The sequence below is a fragment of the Fusarium subglutinans genome (assembly GCF_013396075.1).
Source record: "Fusarium subglutinans strain NRRL 66333 chromosome Unknown NRRL66333_c0000202, whole genome shotgun sequence".
Lineage (NCBI taxonomy): Eukaryota > Fungi > Ascomycota > Sordariomycetes > Hypocreales > Nectriaceae > Fusarium > Fusarium subglutinans.
This window is the reverse complement of record NW_023502265.1, coordinates 70,905-86,101: the sequence shown is the minus strand read 5'-3', so window position 1 is coordinate 86,101 and position 15,197 is coordinate 70,905. Positions and strand designations below refer to the sequence as shown.

Genomic DNA, 15,197 nt, shown 5'->3' with positions numbered 1-15,197 from the left:
ATAGTATTAAAAGGTAATATTAACTAGATAATAAAACTTATAACTTTATAAATTATTATAGTAAGGAAATAAGGTATAATTTAATAATTAAAAAGTTAATAATTAAATAAGTTTAAAAAGGATTATATATATATTATAGTAAAAAGGTTAAACTATTAAAGGTTTTATTAACTAAGTTATTTAAGCTAGAAAAGTTAAAGTATTAATACTTTTACTAAGGTAAGTTATATCTAGGTAACTAGAAGCTTTAAAAGCTAAGAGAATACAAGCTAATTAAGTTTATAAGATTAATATATAATAATTTTTAATACAATGCTCTTAAACTCAGACATGCTTGAGTATTTGATGAATTCATAGCCCTGGTATTGAGGTAATTGCGAGATAGGGTGGTGGTTGTGTGTTGTCGTTAGTGATCCGATATGCAGGGCGCTTCGTACTTCTTATCTCGATGATATTAATGTAAACAATGGACTTGCAGACTGACTACCTGATCTTCGGAGACACTGCCTATTTATATATGTTTGTATTGCGGCGTTGGTCATGGCTCTCGTTTATTTGACTTTGTAGTTGGAAATGTTATTGGCAGCTCAACCATCAAGATGAAAGTTTATTCCTTGGCAGTGAAATTACTAGAGGCTATTCTTCAATTTGAATTCACAGATGTCTGAGTCACTCTCCGTGGCCGGATGCGTAGTTTTCGCATCTTAGGATTATTGTTGTGATGGATTCGCTACGCCAAAAACCAACAGTCGATGAAGATGGTTATACAGGAACCGCAATCCATTCAGTGTGTTTTGTAGTGAGATAGGAACCTTGCCATTACAGCTTCATCGCCACCCCTAACCATCCTGTGATAGAGCACTACTGGCGAGACCTATAGCGACAGGTACCTACTTCAATGAAACAAGAGTCTTTCTTACAGAGAACCTCAGTCCCAATCAGTAATTGGGTGACTTTACTAGCTCAGACTGTCGACATTGGAAGCTCTTAGGAACGAGGGAGAGACTCAGCCCTCCCCTCTTGGGATGTAACGGGATCTGGTCTTGAAGAAACGTGTTTTTAATGTCTGTATAACTCTACATAGAAACCAGAGCATAAAATAATTCTATATTGCAAGTTCTTGCAACATCTTCCCCTCCAGCCTCATAGGTCGTCCCAGCCTAGAAGTCTAATCTGCCACATAAATCGGTCATCTCCCTCTTCTCCATACTGCCCATACAAGATATATCGGCTATGTGAATCATCTTCTATACAGTCTAGTCCCTTCGCCAGACTAGTCGAACACTCAGGCTTGCCATATCTTGTTTCTGCAGGTGGTGGTCTGACATGTCGCCAGCGTTCGAAAGGTTTATGTCTCCAATCGACCTCTAGGAACTTCCTGTCGCAAGTATAGAAAGCTTCAGTGCCGCCGTCTGTTTTATTCTTGTCCATGTCTTCTTTTCTTTTGAGGTTATGGTCAATTATCCATAATTGAGCATCGAGATCGTGAAAGGCCTGGCACAACAGGTTGAAATCATCATCCTCTTTGTTGATTCCCCACTGGACTTTCCATTCTATTCCAATATTGATTCCGTGCCAGGAATATCTGGGATCAAAATGCTCTCCGATGTCATGGGCGATCTGGGACCAGTTGATGTCCTCGATTTTGCTGGGCTGGAGCACAATGAGATCTTTGTGGAGTTGAACCATAAAAGGCTGTGAAGTGTCGGAAGGGAGATCACCCCAGTTGAACCTATATTCTTGCCTTGCTCCCCTTTCAGGTATTCTATTTGTTCGCTGAGTGGTCTTCTCCATGACTTCCCGCGACTCTTTACAGGCAGTCCATAATCCGATGTCGGCCATGTATCTAGAGACATTCGAATCTCCTGGGCCTCCATCAATAGAAGGGAAGCATTTGCTCCGCAATGGCGCAGCGAGTTGTTGTCTAGGCGGTCGAGCACCCGAGGTCGTGGCGTCAGAAGTTTCGCCATCTTCCGTCGGTTCGGGAGGCCGTAATTCAAAGATCTGGACGCCGGCAACGTCGCGTTGACTAGCATATTCCCATACCATATCCCGCAGCTCTTTAGGCAGTTGAGCAAAACGCGCGAAGCTGGCCATAGTAGATGGATTGGTAGGGGTGCAAAGGTTGTCACCGTAATAGTTCAGAGGATATGAGAAAGTGGAAAACTTGAACAGACGAAATCGAATAGGAAGCTAGGGGGGCAGCATACTTTTATATCATTTTTCAACTTTCTTTTTGAGTTTTGCACAGCTGTAGTGGGAGTGTGTGCCAGTTTGTGATAGGACGAAAGTGTATGATATCTCCCCAGAACGCAAAAGCAACAAGTCATCTCATGTTTGGGCTATGTAAGCCTACGGTAGATAAACTTTAAAGTATAACAGAAAACCCTCAGTTTTTTAAGTATGACTTTGTTCTATCAAAGCATGTTCCTGCTTGTAACACATCACAGAGCAGCAGACAGTACAAAGGGGCTTTTTAACTTCTTCAATGTCAACTGCGTGCCTCTCCAGGAACTCATGATGGCATTCAAGCTCGATGGACAAGCGCGACTTTAACGTTGACATGACAAAAGTGCTTTCTTGACTGCAAGTAGATGTCAATACCTACCTTGGCGGTCTGTTCCATACCTTCGTACAGAAACAAGGAGCCCACCGTGGTCTTTGGTGTTCCCGGTCTGTTGCAATAATTGTAGTGTCAGCCAGCAGTAGTTCTACCACGTCTTGAGCCATTCCAGCTTACCAGGACTGTATATTTTCTGGTTTGGCCCAACCGATCTGCATTATCAATTTTCTCGACAACCAGCCAAAGGGTACGGAGAATATTGCTCACGTTCGACAAGCGGTAACGGGACACAAATCGATCCATACCTACCTCTGCCAGACCCTGTACTCTGGGCGAAACGGCGATGTGGAGGCAAATGTTTGCTACTAGGGAGCGGGAGCATGTGGTCGATAATTGGTGCAATGGTGATTCGCTCCGTCGAAGATGATGAGTTCCAAGTCGGTTTAGAACTAAGGGTCGACTTCAGCCCACGCTATCTGTTTATGGTTTACCGCAAATATTTGGAATGCTTGGTTCCTTGATACTCGCTAAGGCGTCAAATCGGATGCGACCTTGACAATCTAGACCAACGCCGTGTCTTGGCTGATCGGTCACTGCAGGGTTCAGTCGCGGTAGTTTCACGCTATCCAAGCCACAAGACCTCAGCCCTGGGAGGGCTGAAAACATTTGGGATCAAGAGGCGCTTTAAGAGCCATTGTTTGCCCCTTTCCCCAAATTCTCTGTTGCACAAATAGTGCTTTTTCCAAGATCTTCGAAGTAGGCATCGTCAGAAGCACCTAAAGCCAAGAAAAATGCGCAAGTTTGTGTTGTTGAGCGCGCTCCTTGGCCAAACATTGGCGACGTGCTATTACCCCAACGGTATCAACGCAGCAAAAGACTACAAGTACGAACCATGCGGTAACTCGACCACGACGTACTCTACCTGCTGCTACTTTGGCGAGGGTGACAAGTGTTTGGCAAATGGCTTGTGCAACCAGCCTGGAAAATATGACTACCGCGCTGCTTGTCAGAACAAAGACTGGTCCAATTGCCCAGAGGTTTGCATGGACAGTAAGTCACCTCCAAACTGCCCCAAACAGAAAAGACACCTAACATCAGATAGCGGATTCTGGAACTTGGTTTCCACTACAGACGTGCGGAAAGAATAAGTACTGCTGTCCTCCAGCGGACGCAAGCGATTGTTGCGACAGCGGTGCCCAGATCTATACCCTCAAAGCACCCGATCCCAAATCTAGCACCAAGACGAGCGATGCGACAAGTACTTTCCAAAGCGTGATTCGCACGACCATTGTACAGACTCCAACCTCAACAGCAAATCGCGGGGATAGCTCGGTCAAGAAGTCATCTACGCCTGCGATTGTCGGAGGTACAGTCGGCGGTGTTTCGTTCATTGGGTTCTTGTTTCTTGGAGTTTTCTGCGTTTACAAGCGACGCGATCGCCCTTCTACTCCGCACGCGACTGCTGTGACGCCCGAGAAGAAGGATGATGCTCCAAGCGGCAAAGGCAACGCCACGGTTGAGGTCTTGCCTCAGATCGGCGTGGCGGAGGCAGAGGGGACAGAGGGTAACAGGTACACTGAAGTTGACTCGCGAGCTGTCAATGGTACCCGTCCTCCACTTGCATATCCTGAGGACGATGGAATGCCGCAGCCCGCTGATGTTACACTCCTTCAGCAGCCGTACCCTGAGAATGATAATATGCCACGAGCTGGAAGACCAGGGCATGGCCTGCGAGGACAGGTAATAAGAAGGGCAGGAAATGCTTCGGCTGAAGCAGATTCTAACCCAATCTTACATGCTGACTCCAATCCTATTTTACATGCCAATTCTAACCCCGTTTTCCATGCGGATTCGAATCCCATCTTGCAGGCTGATTCCAACCCGATCAATGAAGCGCCTGATGATGCTTGGGTCAGGCCTCGTATCGTGACCATTGCGAAAAGCGCACCGCATGAACTCCCATAGCATTTGGCATAATACTCAAAGAAGAGCAACTGTATCTTACGCGAATAGTGACTTGTTTCTCCTTCACGTGCATGGCATTGCGATCCGATTCACTGTCTCTGGGATCGATTTGCCACGGTGGCGAACATGTAGGGTAGTAATGTTGATGATTTTAACAAGCGGGTTTAGCTCAGTTGGGAGAGCGTCAGACTGAAGTCAAACTTCAATCATCATTCGATATCTGAAGGTCATGTGTTCGATCCACATAAACCGCATTTTTTTGTCATTTCTTCTCAAAGTATAAATCCTCTTTCTTTTTTCTTTTTACATGGGTCGTAGTGACGACGCGGACTTTGTGACTGCCGAGTGATTGCTCCGTATTGAATTAACTTTTGCTTGTGCTGAACTTTATATGTAGCTAGCTGTTGCCTATAGAGTTAAGCTTCAGGCTGCGATGAATGAGAAGACGGTATCTTTTTTCCCAATTTCGCTTATGCTGTCCATGACTGAAAATCCCTCCCTCTCTCAGCAACTTCTTGGTTTGACCCCAGCCCATCTTCTCAACTACCGACGACTGATAGATCGATGTTTACGGAAGGTGACAGTTTTCTAACATGGGGATAGCCACAGGCGCACCAATCAAGATGAATCGTTCAAGTGTACGGATAACTATGTACCTTACGTAGCGGGCTGATGTCCATCAAGTTAACCTTTTGGCTGTTAATAAAATACCTGAAGAGGACACAGTAATGATCCGGCGTAACTTTTCAGGTAGCTCTCATATAATGGCGTAAGCACAGAACTTTGCAATCAATTGCACTGCTCCCTCCATAAGAGCTCACTGTCACGACCACAGGAAGGGCATCCCTCTGTCAAGTGTTGTCAGCCAAAATGTCCTTCTTTAAACAGCTATGCGTAGGTCTCGCCTTCGCACTACCATTGGTACTGGCCCAAAAAGACAATCTTGGACTTGACCATGGCTACATCGACATCGAAACCAACAATTTCAAGGCTCGTATCGCTCGCGACGCTCAAGTCCTGGTATCATTGACCTCAGAACACGACACCTTTGACTTCTTACCATTTGATCTAATTGATCTTCGCGCTCAGAATGGGCAGTATCACTGGGGTGATATCACGTACAGATATCGCAAACAAGGCGTCTCAAAATGGACTCACGGTGATTCTGCTCAAAAGCGGCACCCTGTCAAGAACCTCACCACGGGAACTGCTCTTGCATCATCAGATCTTGGCCCGACACTGCCCAAGAGCCCTCTCCGCATCACTCGGGAATGGCTCGATTTCCAAGGCGACCTGGCTCTTCGTTTCACTGTCACTAACAATGGCATTGACACTATTGAGCTTGGAAGCCTGGGATTCCCAGCTGAGTTCAACAGTATCTTCACCAACAGGACAGCCGAGGAGATGCAAGCCCGCTGCTCTCTTTCAGATCCCTATATCGGTATGGATGCTGGCCACATCCGTGTCACCCCGATCAAAGGCACTGGCAAGGGTCTTGTTGTCACGCCGCTGGCTGGAACTAAGACACCGCTGGAGGCTTATCGGGATCTGGACGAACCTTGGTTCGAGTCAACTGACTATGAAAGCCAGACATTCGAAGGGTTCTATGAGTGGCAGGTCTTCACTAAAGCTTGGGCAGAAAATGAATGGAAGAACCAAGAGCCCTGGAACGAACCAACTTCCAAAATGTTGAAGCCTGGCGAGTCTCTCAAGGTTGGTGTCCGGTTCTCCACATCCGAATCTATTCGCGACTTTGACAACGCCGTCAACAATACTGGAACCCCTGTTGTAGTTGGTGTTCCTGGATACATTATTCCGCGGGACCTACCTGCATTACTATTTCCTATGAGCGATGGTGGAGTTGCTTCAATAGATGTCTCACCGAAAGGCGCCCTCGAAATCGGGGAAGCCGGGAGCTATCTCAAAAAGGGGTACGAACTGACACCCTCATCATTTGCTTGGGGGCGAGTTCGTGTCAGCATCAAGTACAATGATGGCAGGTTGCAGACTGTCCATTATTATGTTACCAAGCCAACATCAGAGACTCTCAATGACCTCGGGAGCTTCTTGACTACAAAGGCTTGGTTCAATGCTTCATCAGACCTTTTCAAAAGATCCCCATCAGTCATGACCTACGACCATGAGAAGGGCGCAATTGTCGAGCAAGATCCACGGGTCTGGATTGCAGGTCTCAGTGATGAAGGCGGCACCGGTGCTTATGTCGCAGCCATGCTCAAGCAGGTACTCCAGCCAGATGCCGAAGAGATAGCAAAGCTGGACGAGTTCGTTCAAACCACGATTTGGGGTAGAATTCAAGGAAAAGACTACGGAGTACGCAAGTCACTTTTCTACTACGACCCTAAACTGGACTACTCTTATAACAAGAAGATCGACTGGACTGCCTGGTGGTCGTGGAACAAGGAGGCTTCGGCGACTGTCGATCGTGCATACGATTATGTTCACGTCACGGTGGCTTACTGGTCCATGTATCGTGTCGCACGAGCATATCCCGAGCTAACAACCAAATCTTGGAGCTGGTATCTAGACCAGGCTCAAAAGACCATTATTCGGATGTACCAGAAAGACGTGTCATACAAAGACCTAGGTCTGATGGGCGAGACAGTGTTTGGGGAGGTTCTGACGGACCTGAGGCGCGAGTTTAAGGGTACTTCAGCACATGCTCTTGAAGAAATAATGAAGGAGCGTGCTTTGCTCTGGAATGCGCAGGATATTCCTTATGGGAGCGAGATGTCGTGGGACTCCACTGGCCAAGAGGGCGTATACTATTGGACAAAGTGAGATCAAAATCTAACGTGCTGTGGTGTGCCTTGCTAACTATGTAGACACTTTGGCTTCAACGAGTCGGCTCAGAAGACAGTCGACAGTGTATTGGGATACACGCCGAACGTACCTCACTGGGGATGGAACGGCAATGCCCGTAGATATTGGGACTTCATTTATGCAGGAAAGCTTCAACGCATTGAGCGGCAGATCCATCACTACGGCTCGGGTCTGAACTCGCAGGTCCTGCTCTCAGCATTTCGCAATGACTCCTCGGACTCCTACCTCCTCCGTGTTGGGTACGCTGGATCATCCGCGCCGCTCACCAACATTAATCAAGATGGCTTTCCCAGTGCTGCGTTCCACTCACTACCAGATACTCTGAAATGGGATGGGTACACCGGTGATTATGGCGGTGGCCTCATTGGTACAGTACTGAACTCTGGCACCTACGTTGCTGAGGACAAACAGCTTGGTATGGTTGCCTTTGGGGGCACAATCTCCAGGGTTGGAGCAGAGTATTCTGTTGAACCGAAGGATGCTGTAAGAAAGAGGATATTCATTGGGCCTTTCAATGTCATGGTTGCTGTTGATATGGGATCCATCAAGAGCTTCAGTTTCGCCCAGGGAGAAAGCAATGTCCACGTAAAGTTGACACAACGGGAGGGTTCGCCCAGGGTGAACAAAACTGTGGTATGGGTTGAATCGACGGATGGCGTGGAGTGGGAACTCGAAGGAGCCGGGAATCTTATGGCGAGTGCTGTTGCCATTGAGAAGGGGCGAGGAGGATGGGTCGTGCCTCTCGATGTCACTCTTACCATTAGCAAGAGACCTACACTTCCGTAGACTCTTTGGGGCCATGAACTCCAACTCTCAATTGACAGTGAGCAACTCCGAGTTCTACGTGGTGAATATGAGCTGCTAGCGGTAGGTCTCAGCTGAAACAGTGAATAATACATCTGAGTCTTGCCGTGGATGGTTTCTCCATAGAACAGGGCTTCAGCCACTCAATCTCTTCCTCAGTGACTCTAGGAATAACCATTATTGTTGCACTATAAAAGCGCGTCTCGCGACCTCGCTCCTTGAAGACCGGAACAAGCAAGACAATTCATTTACACAAAGTCTCTCCCCACTGTCGAACTTCTGATAGCCGTGCCCGATGATATTTCACGTTGTGAGGCCTTATTTGGGAGCTGGCCAGAGCCGCCAGAGCAGCGAAACGCCATCATGGCGATAGATGGTATTTCAATGTTACAAGCGCGGGGGAAAAGAACAAGCGACTTGGGTTTGGACATGTTGCAGTTGTCAAATGTCGGGGATTCCATATTCTAACCCCGACTGCACTAAATGCAACAAGTCCAAATGCCCGAGTTGCAAGCTAGAAGCGCAAGCCGCTTAAAGAACCAGTTTTGGATCGGGATCAATATATCCATTCAGGAACCAAAGACATAAGATACACTTTCATCTCAAGGGATGATTGTCGTGACAGCGCGGTACTTGCGTGGAATTTAAATGGTGAATGCTAATTGACGTACCCGATTGTTGTACAGGCGCCCAAGCCACCACATGCATAGGTACGTAAGTTGACTGACCTCCCCATATATATCACATTGTCTTGGACGCTATATGTCTGACATAAGAGTTAGCTATTAAATGATATACTGCTCTATAGCGTATGGCAAGCTCTGTCGTTTAATATAACCATAAGAGGAAGGTTTCATGTGAAACTTGTGCACTTGTACTGTGCCACGAGTGAGTGCACAACATATTTCTGCCTAATGCGCCGTATCGCCTTTTTTGTAACCCAGTTAACTACATAAGAGTTGCGTTTAACCCAAACCTCAACGCATATCCGAGCTTACGGGGTTGAAATTGAAGATTATTGCGCCATAGAATTTTGACTACTATTTGGGGAATCATTTGTGCACATCCGTGTCAGCGTTAACTATTTACTAACAAGCCTTGAACACAGCTATCAGGGGGGCTCTTAGGATGGCAATGGGCAACAGAACGAGTCCAAAGAGACACAGGCGCGGGCCCTTGCCAGGAAAGCCTGGAAACAACGAAAAACTAGGGCAGCTGGTTGATTTTATCAACAATCAGATCCTCGCAAAAAGATCTGCTCATTCTGAGGGACCCAAAGACCATGGAAGCACTGGGAAACGTTCAGAGCTCACGATGGGGATGATTCAAGCCTTGAACGATATATACGCCAACCCTACAAAAGTCGGGGCCAGAGACTTGGTTGATTGGTACATGACCAATGGTGGTAAGGAGCCGAGACGCAGGTATCAAGCCGAAGTGGTCAATCATTTCTGCCACTCAGGCGAGCTTCGAGAGCTGGAATCTAACAACGTCAATCTATCGTCCACAAAATCTTGCCTTATCGACGACAGAACCAATAATGGTAAAGTCTCAGCCAGACTTGGCCTACGGAAGTCTTTGACACCCCACGAAATGTATAACAGGCTAGTGGAAAAGGTAAGGCCTTCCTCTCCAATATTAAGCATTAATGCGAATCGGGTCATTAGAGATTCCACGAACCACCGTCCAATGGGTGTCCTAAAAAGCCCAACGCGGAGCGCAGACTAGTGCAAGAGAGTGCAGAAGCTTCTATGGGGCTTGAGACATCTGTGTTGATACACGTCTAGGTTTATCATGAACCCAGATAACCATGCATTGGTTAGTGTAATGGCCACGGCTCCTAGGCATCAAAAGAATGCCTTGATACATTTTATCTACTCCTACATTGCTTCTCAGCCTTATATAGGAGTCCTATCCAAGGTAAGCTTGACGCACCATGTGATGGTTTCTCTTCATACCAACCTCTTCACATATAGCCCCAGGGCTTTGTTACATATGAGCTCTCATTCCATCTGCCATTTTACTCGTGGAAATTAACTCAACGGGAGCCCCGAGACGTACGGCTCAGACGGGACGGTAGTCCCCTAAGAAAGGTTCAAGATATGAGCTGTCTTCGAGGCAACTGTCCGACAATCCCCGCAATGGACTACCTTTGTCAAGCACAAATTGCAGTATGCATTACACCCATAGGTGAAGGAATTTGGACAGGCTACTGCTTTGTCGATACATATTTCCAGTCTGAAGATGAGAGACAAAGCGTGGAGGATTATTGTGATAGAGGAGTTCAGCTTGATCCCTTTACCACCGGTAATCACGATGCGGATCTTCCGATTCTCGATCCCGATGACTACTTCTTGACTTCTCTGGAATGCCAACTACTCGTTTTCAAAGACGAATGGATGAACACAGCACAAATGTTCAAACAGAGGGTGGAAACATATGTGATAACTTCGGTGCTTACAGTTTTGAACACAACTAATCCTTGCGCAGGTCGATCAATTTGACTTTGTATTGGCTAGCAAAGAATCTCAGTAGCCGCTGGCATGGTTCCGGCATGCAAGACGCAAGTTGACCGAGCTGGTGGTGTGCTTAGAGACAACCATCGACTGCTGGGATAACTTCACTTATCCAGACCATATGCAAACACGCTATGGACTTCAATCAATGGTGTCTATTGAGCAGACTTTCGCGGAGGTGAGAAGCTGCTTGACGGAGCTTTACAACATCCGCACGCTTTGTGACGAGCATGAAAGAACAGTAAGGCAGCCAGTCGCAATGGCACGGGACGACACTCACACCAACATAGCTAAACCTTCACAACATCGATGAACAATACCGAATTTCTCGAATGCAGGCTGAGGTCGCTGAAAGTACCCAAGTTCTTAGCTGCTTTCTACTCTACGTATGTTTCCTTGAAGATGATAAGCGTGTAGATGTACTGATTTGACTTGGCAGGTCGTGTCGCCCATCACTCTTGCGGCGGCAATACTCTCTATGCAGGAGGAACGACTTTCTGGGACCTACCAAGCTCTCGTTCTTTCTGTTGACGCCCATGCTGATACTTCTTGTTTCTTTGGTTGCGCGGCTGGTTCAGCATTGGGACAAGGTTCAATTGTACATGTCCCATCCAGGCAATTGGGTTCAAGCTCGCAAACGAAATGTCAATGTTGGGATCGTCTAGTAACTTTTGAGAGGGTTCTGTTTCTCTGGTATACTGTCTTTCCTCTATATATCGCATTTCGTAACTCTATTTTCATCAACTCCTTGCGTTGCGACACTCGGTCGCGTCCAATCAAGCTGTAACTCATTCATTGGTACATCCCACAGAATCTTTTGCTCATCCTTCACCACCACAAAACCTGCCTTCTTGTAAAGGTACAAGGAAGCTTCCTGGGTATTCGATGTGAAGAGCGTCACCTTGTCAAACTTCTGCTGCTCTATAAATTCCATCGCTGCCGCCATCAAGCGCTTCCCTACTCCAAGGCCACGAGCACGCTCATCGACGATGAAGCCGCGAATTTGCGCCGTGTTGGGCTGTTGAAGGTGCTCTGCGTCAATCAAGATGGTCCCCACAATCTTTTGAGTGAAGTCGGCGGCATTGTCAGACGGTGTTGACTGAACTGCTGCGAAGACTTGGTTGCGAGGATTGGTGAGTCTTTGGATGAGGTCGGCCCAGCTTTTCGCAAGGGAGGTCTCGAACGCAAGACCCCAGGAATTGAACGGGTGATAGTAGGCGATGTGCATCTCGAGACATCTGGCTAGCAAGCCAGGACGGTATCCTGGCTCAATGGTGATGCCTGATTCTGGGACTGTCATGGTCGTCGCTTGGGAGGGCTGAATTAGGGAGCAAGACGGGTAAAACGCTGCCGGCACTGCGCACAACTTATCAGTGAGAGATGTAAAGGTAAGGCCTCACTGAGGGGTCAGATGTCACACGTCACGTCACTGGTCAATTGTTGCATGTCTTGGCACGCCTTTGTGGTCAATCTTGTCAATGTCATGTCAAAGTGCGGGGTATGTATGAATCGCTTCATCAAAGTCAATTGCTATCAACTGAATAAGCAGCTCTTTTGTACACCAACGCTCCAATCGGATGGCAATACGTCAATAGCAGGCACCAAGCTTTACGTGCATTTAATAAGAGATGAAAGGGTGGAATCACCGCCTTTTGCCCGCATCGCATCATCGCAGGTACCAGAATCTTGTGATTGTCAGAAGCTGTCTTCAGGGTAAGTGGCAGCAGGCTTTTGAATCCCCCAGAAAATTCAACTTTCGACAATCTTCATAAATGAGCAAGTTATGATAAGCCATTTTATATTTAATGATAATATTGGTATTTAAATGCCCGCCTAAGTTCATCAACTATTTATTTTTATCCACCCAAGCTTCTTAAATGATAAGCTTGGTAAGGAGCTTGCCCTGATTGACACCACTGAACAGCTTCATCCAAACCTCAGGCTGCTGCTCAATGGGCGCCTCAATCACTGTCTCGGCAGCCTCGAGCTTGATGCGTCCATCGGCAGTGGCGCCAATGAGCTCGCCAAGAATGGCGGGCACCTTGTCCATGTAATCGAGCATGATAAATCCGCGGATGTTGATTCTGCACGAAATCAGCTCGAACCAGTTCTTGAGAGCCATGGGCTCGTCAGAGTTGTATCCGCTGACGGCACCGCAAACAGCGATATGGCCATGCTTCTTGACGCGGGTCAGCATCGCGTCGAGGATGTCACCGCCGACGTTATCGAAGTATACATCGACCTCATCGGGGGTAGCAGCCTTGAGGTCCTCAAGGAATGTAGGGCTCTTGTAGTTGAGGCACTCGTGGGCACCGATGCTCTTCACCCACTCGCACTTCTCGTCAGAGCCGGTGATGCCAATGACTCGCTTAGCGCCGAGGATCTTGGAGGCGATCTGGACAGCCATAGAGCCAGTAGCGCCAGCAGCGGCTGAGATGACAATAGTGTGCTCGGGCTTAGCCTCGCCGGCATAGTACAGCCCGGTATACGCGGCGAGACCAGAGGCGCCAAACGCACCGAGGAAGTGAGTGGTGGGCAGGCCGTTGGGCAGGGGCGCGAGGGCCTGGGAGTTTTCGGCTTCCAGGATGACATATTCGCTCCAGGTGCCCAGGTGGAAATCCATGCAGAGATCACCGACCTTGAACTTGTCCGACTTGGACTCGACCACCTCAGCGATGATGCCAGAGCGCATGGGAGAGCCGAGGGGCACTGTAGGCACGTAGAAGCGCTCAGGCGCGACGGTACTCTGGATAAAGTTCCTTAGGCCAGTGTCGTTGGAAAAATACTGGACTTTGGCGAGGATCTGGCCATCCTTCAGCTCAGGCAGTGTGACGGTCTGCAGCTTCCAGGTAGCGTCTGGGCCGGACAGGACAGGCTCCCCTGTAGGCTTGTTGGCGAGGACCCATTGCTTGGTGGTGTAGGAAGATGTCATGATGATGTGTATAAAAGGTTAAAAAGGGGAAAAAGAAATGTTTTGTTTCTGTTGACGGTTTGGTGGAGATAGTTAATATGCTGGTCTGTCTTTTACGAAAAACGTTGCTTTTTAAACCTAGTTCCGTCCAGTCAAACACAGCCAAACCATACTTTATAAGGACGACGCGAGTTTGCCGTGATTAAAAAAGTAACGTCGCCGTGCGGTCTTGACCTAAACCTTTACGGTGGCGGTCTTCGGGGGGCATGAGGGTTGCATTTCCGACCAAGCGTTCTAGCAGGGAGGGACCCTTGAGACCTCCTTTCATGCATGCGACGGGCACATTGAGTAAGGACACCGACAACCTGGATTGTGGGTAGCAGACCAACGTGGCAAGGAAAAACGGGGGGACATGGAAGGATGTGATATGATGTGACAGAAGGGTTTACGGTATCATCCAGAAGCACGTCAGCGTTTCGATCGATATTTCCGAAACTCAAAAATTAATTAACTCTACATAAAAAAAAAAGCCGTTTTACAACCGTTAGACTTGGGCCAAACCATCGACGGGCAGCACGGGAAGCTTATCTTGCAGTCTTGTTTTTGTTTCCCCTAGTGTCGCGTCAGTGCGGGTTTTTCTCTCTTCTCTCCCATTGTCGGCGAACTGTGCTCTTCTTGTGCAAGATCGTCACCCAACCCAGGGGGACAAAACATGATCCGTTTGGACAGTCAGCAGATTATTTCCTACAGTAGGCTAACGTTCTCCGAAAGGATATTTTCAGGACCGCACGCTAAAATCTCGTTTTCTATTCCCATGTGGGCTATATATGGGGAATGATGGAGCCGCTTGATGGCGGATTGTTCACCAAGTGGTCAAGGAACGAGGCGGGACGGGCCCCAGAAATACTCCGTTGTTTTAATTCTTGGCGAGTAATTTCATTCAACCATTTCTTCAGTCTTTCTCTCTATCAGCTCGAGAGGGCCGTTTTTTTGCTTTTCTCCGCATTGTCTGTTCTCAAGCCCTCGGATGATCTTAGCCCTACAAGACTATGTTTTATAATCTTTAGGTCAGCTGTTGAGACAAGACGCTGAGCTTGTTCTTCAGCCCTGACACTCTTTGCTCTGGAAGCACTAGAAACCTGGCACTTTCCCGGCTTTTCATTCGACCCGTTTACGATGTTACGGTTGTGGGAGTCGGGTCAAGAAAGTGTCTTCGGTAGTGGATCAGTCTGTAATCAAAATGTTTCATGCGGCAACTTTGGTTGGTTCGCCTGTTCCTGCACCAATATTCTGGATGCCAAGAGGTTATTTTACGTATCGTCTTTTACTTCCATTGGATCGTATGTGAGCCTCTCACGTGAGGTTCGGATATACAGCACCAACCGAAGCATCCAATCCCTCCCCCCTGAGTGTATCAAGGCCCAGCGTTGAGGCTCCTCTCTTCCCATTGCCGCGCCAAGTCCCGTTCGCCACGGATCCGTCATCCGCGCTGGCTAAAGGACCCTGTCAAGGATCTCCTTGCCTCATCACTGCATCTTTCCAAGGCCGTTGCCCCCAAGGATCCCAGGGTTACCCTCATGCCCGGCGGAGCCTCTGC

General features: G+C 47.9%; 5 protein-coding genes across 5 annotated transcripts; 2 read left to right on the top strand and 3 right to left on the bottom strand.

The window, feature by feature from the left end:
* Window positions 1–1,143: 1,143 nt before the first annotated feature.
* FSUBG_11100 (uncharacterized protein) lies at window positions 1,144–2,097 on the bottom strand (the record flags this gene model as incomplete). The annotated part of the gene is made up of 1 exon (XM_036675748.1): window positions 1,144–2,097. The coding sequence occupies one exon, from the start codon at window positions 2,095–2,097 to the stop codon at window positions 1,144–1,146; it is 954 nt and encodes a 317-aa protein (XP_036533445.1).
* A 1,257-nt stretch (window positions 2,098–3,354) lies between these two features.
* On the top strand, window positions 3,355–4,528 carry FSUBG_11099 (uncharacterized protein; the record flags this gene model as incomplete). Its single annotated transcript, XM_036675745.1, has 2 exons — window positions 3,355–3,613; window positions 3,666–4,528. 2 exons carry the CDS (start codon window positions 3,355–3,357, stop codon window positions 4,526–4,528), a joined length of 1,122 nt encoding a protein of 373 aa, XP_036533444.1.
* Window positions 4,529–5,398: 870 nt separating this feature from the next.
* On the top strand, window positions 5,399–8,155 carry FSUBG_11098 (glycoside hydrolase family 43; the record flags this gene model as incomplete). The annotated part of the gene is made up of 2 exons (XM_036675744.1): window positions 5,399–7,323; window positions 7,372–8,155. 2 exons carry the CDS (start codon window positions 5,399–5,401, stop codon window positions 8,153–8,155), a joined length of 2,709 nt encoding a protein of 902 aa, XP_036533443.1.
* A 3,243-nt stretch (window positions 8,156–11,398) lies between these two features.
* FSUBG_11097 (transcriptional regulator) lies at window positions 11,399–11,989 on the bottom strand (the record flags this gene model as incomplete). Its single annotated transcript, XM_036675743.1, has 1 exon — window positions 11,399–11,989. One exon carries the CDS (start codon window positions 11,987–11,989, stop codon window positions 11,399–11,401), a length of 591 nt encoding a protein of 196 aa, XP_036533442.1.
* Window positions 11,990–12,562: 573 nt separating this feature from the next.
* On the bottom strand, window positions 12,563–13,621 carry FSUBG_11096 (endo-polygalacturonase 6; the record flags this gene model as incomplete). Its single annotated transcript, XM_036675742.1, has 1 exon — window positions 12,563–13,621. One exon carries the CDS (start codon window positions 13,619–13,621, stop codon window positions 12,563–12,565), a length of 1,059 nt encoding a protein of 352 aa, XP_036533441.1.
* Between the last annotated feature and the right edge of the window lie 1,576 nt (window positions 13,622–15,197).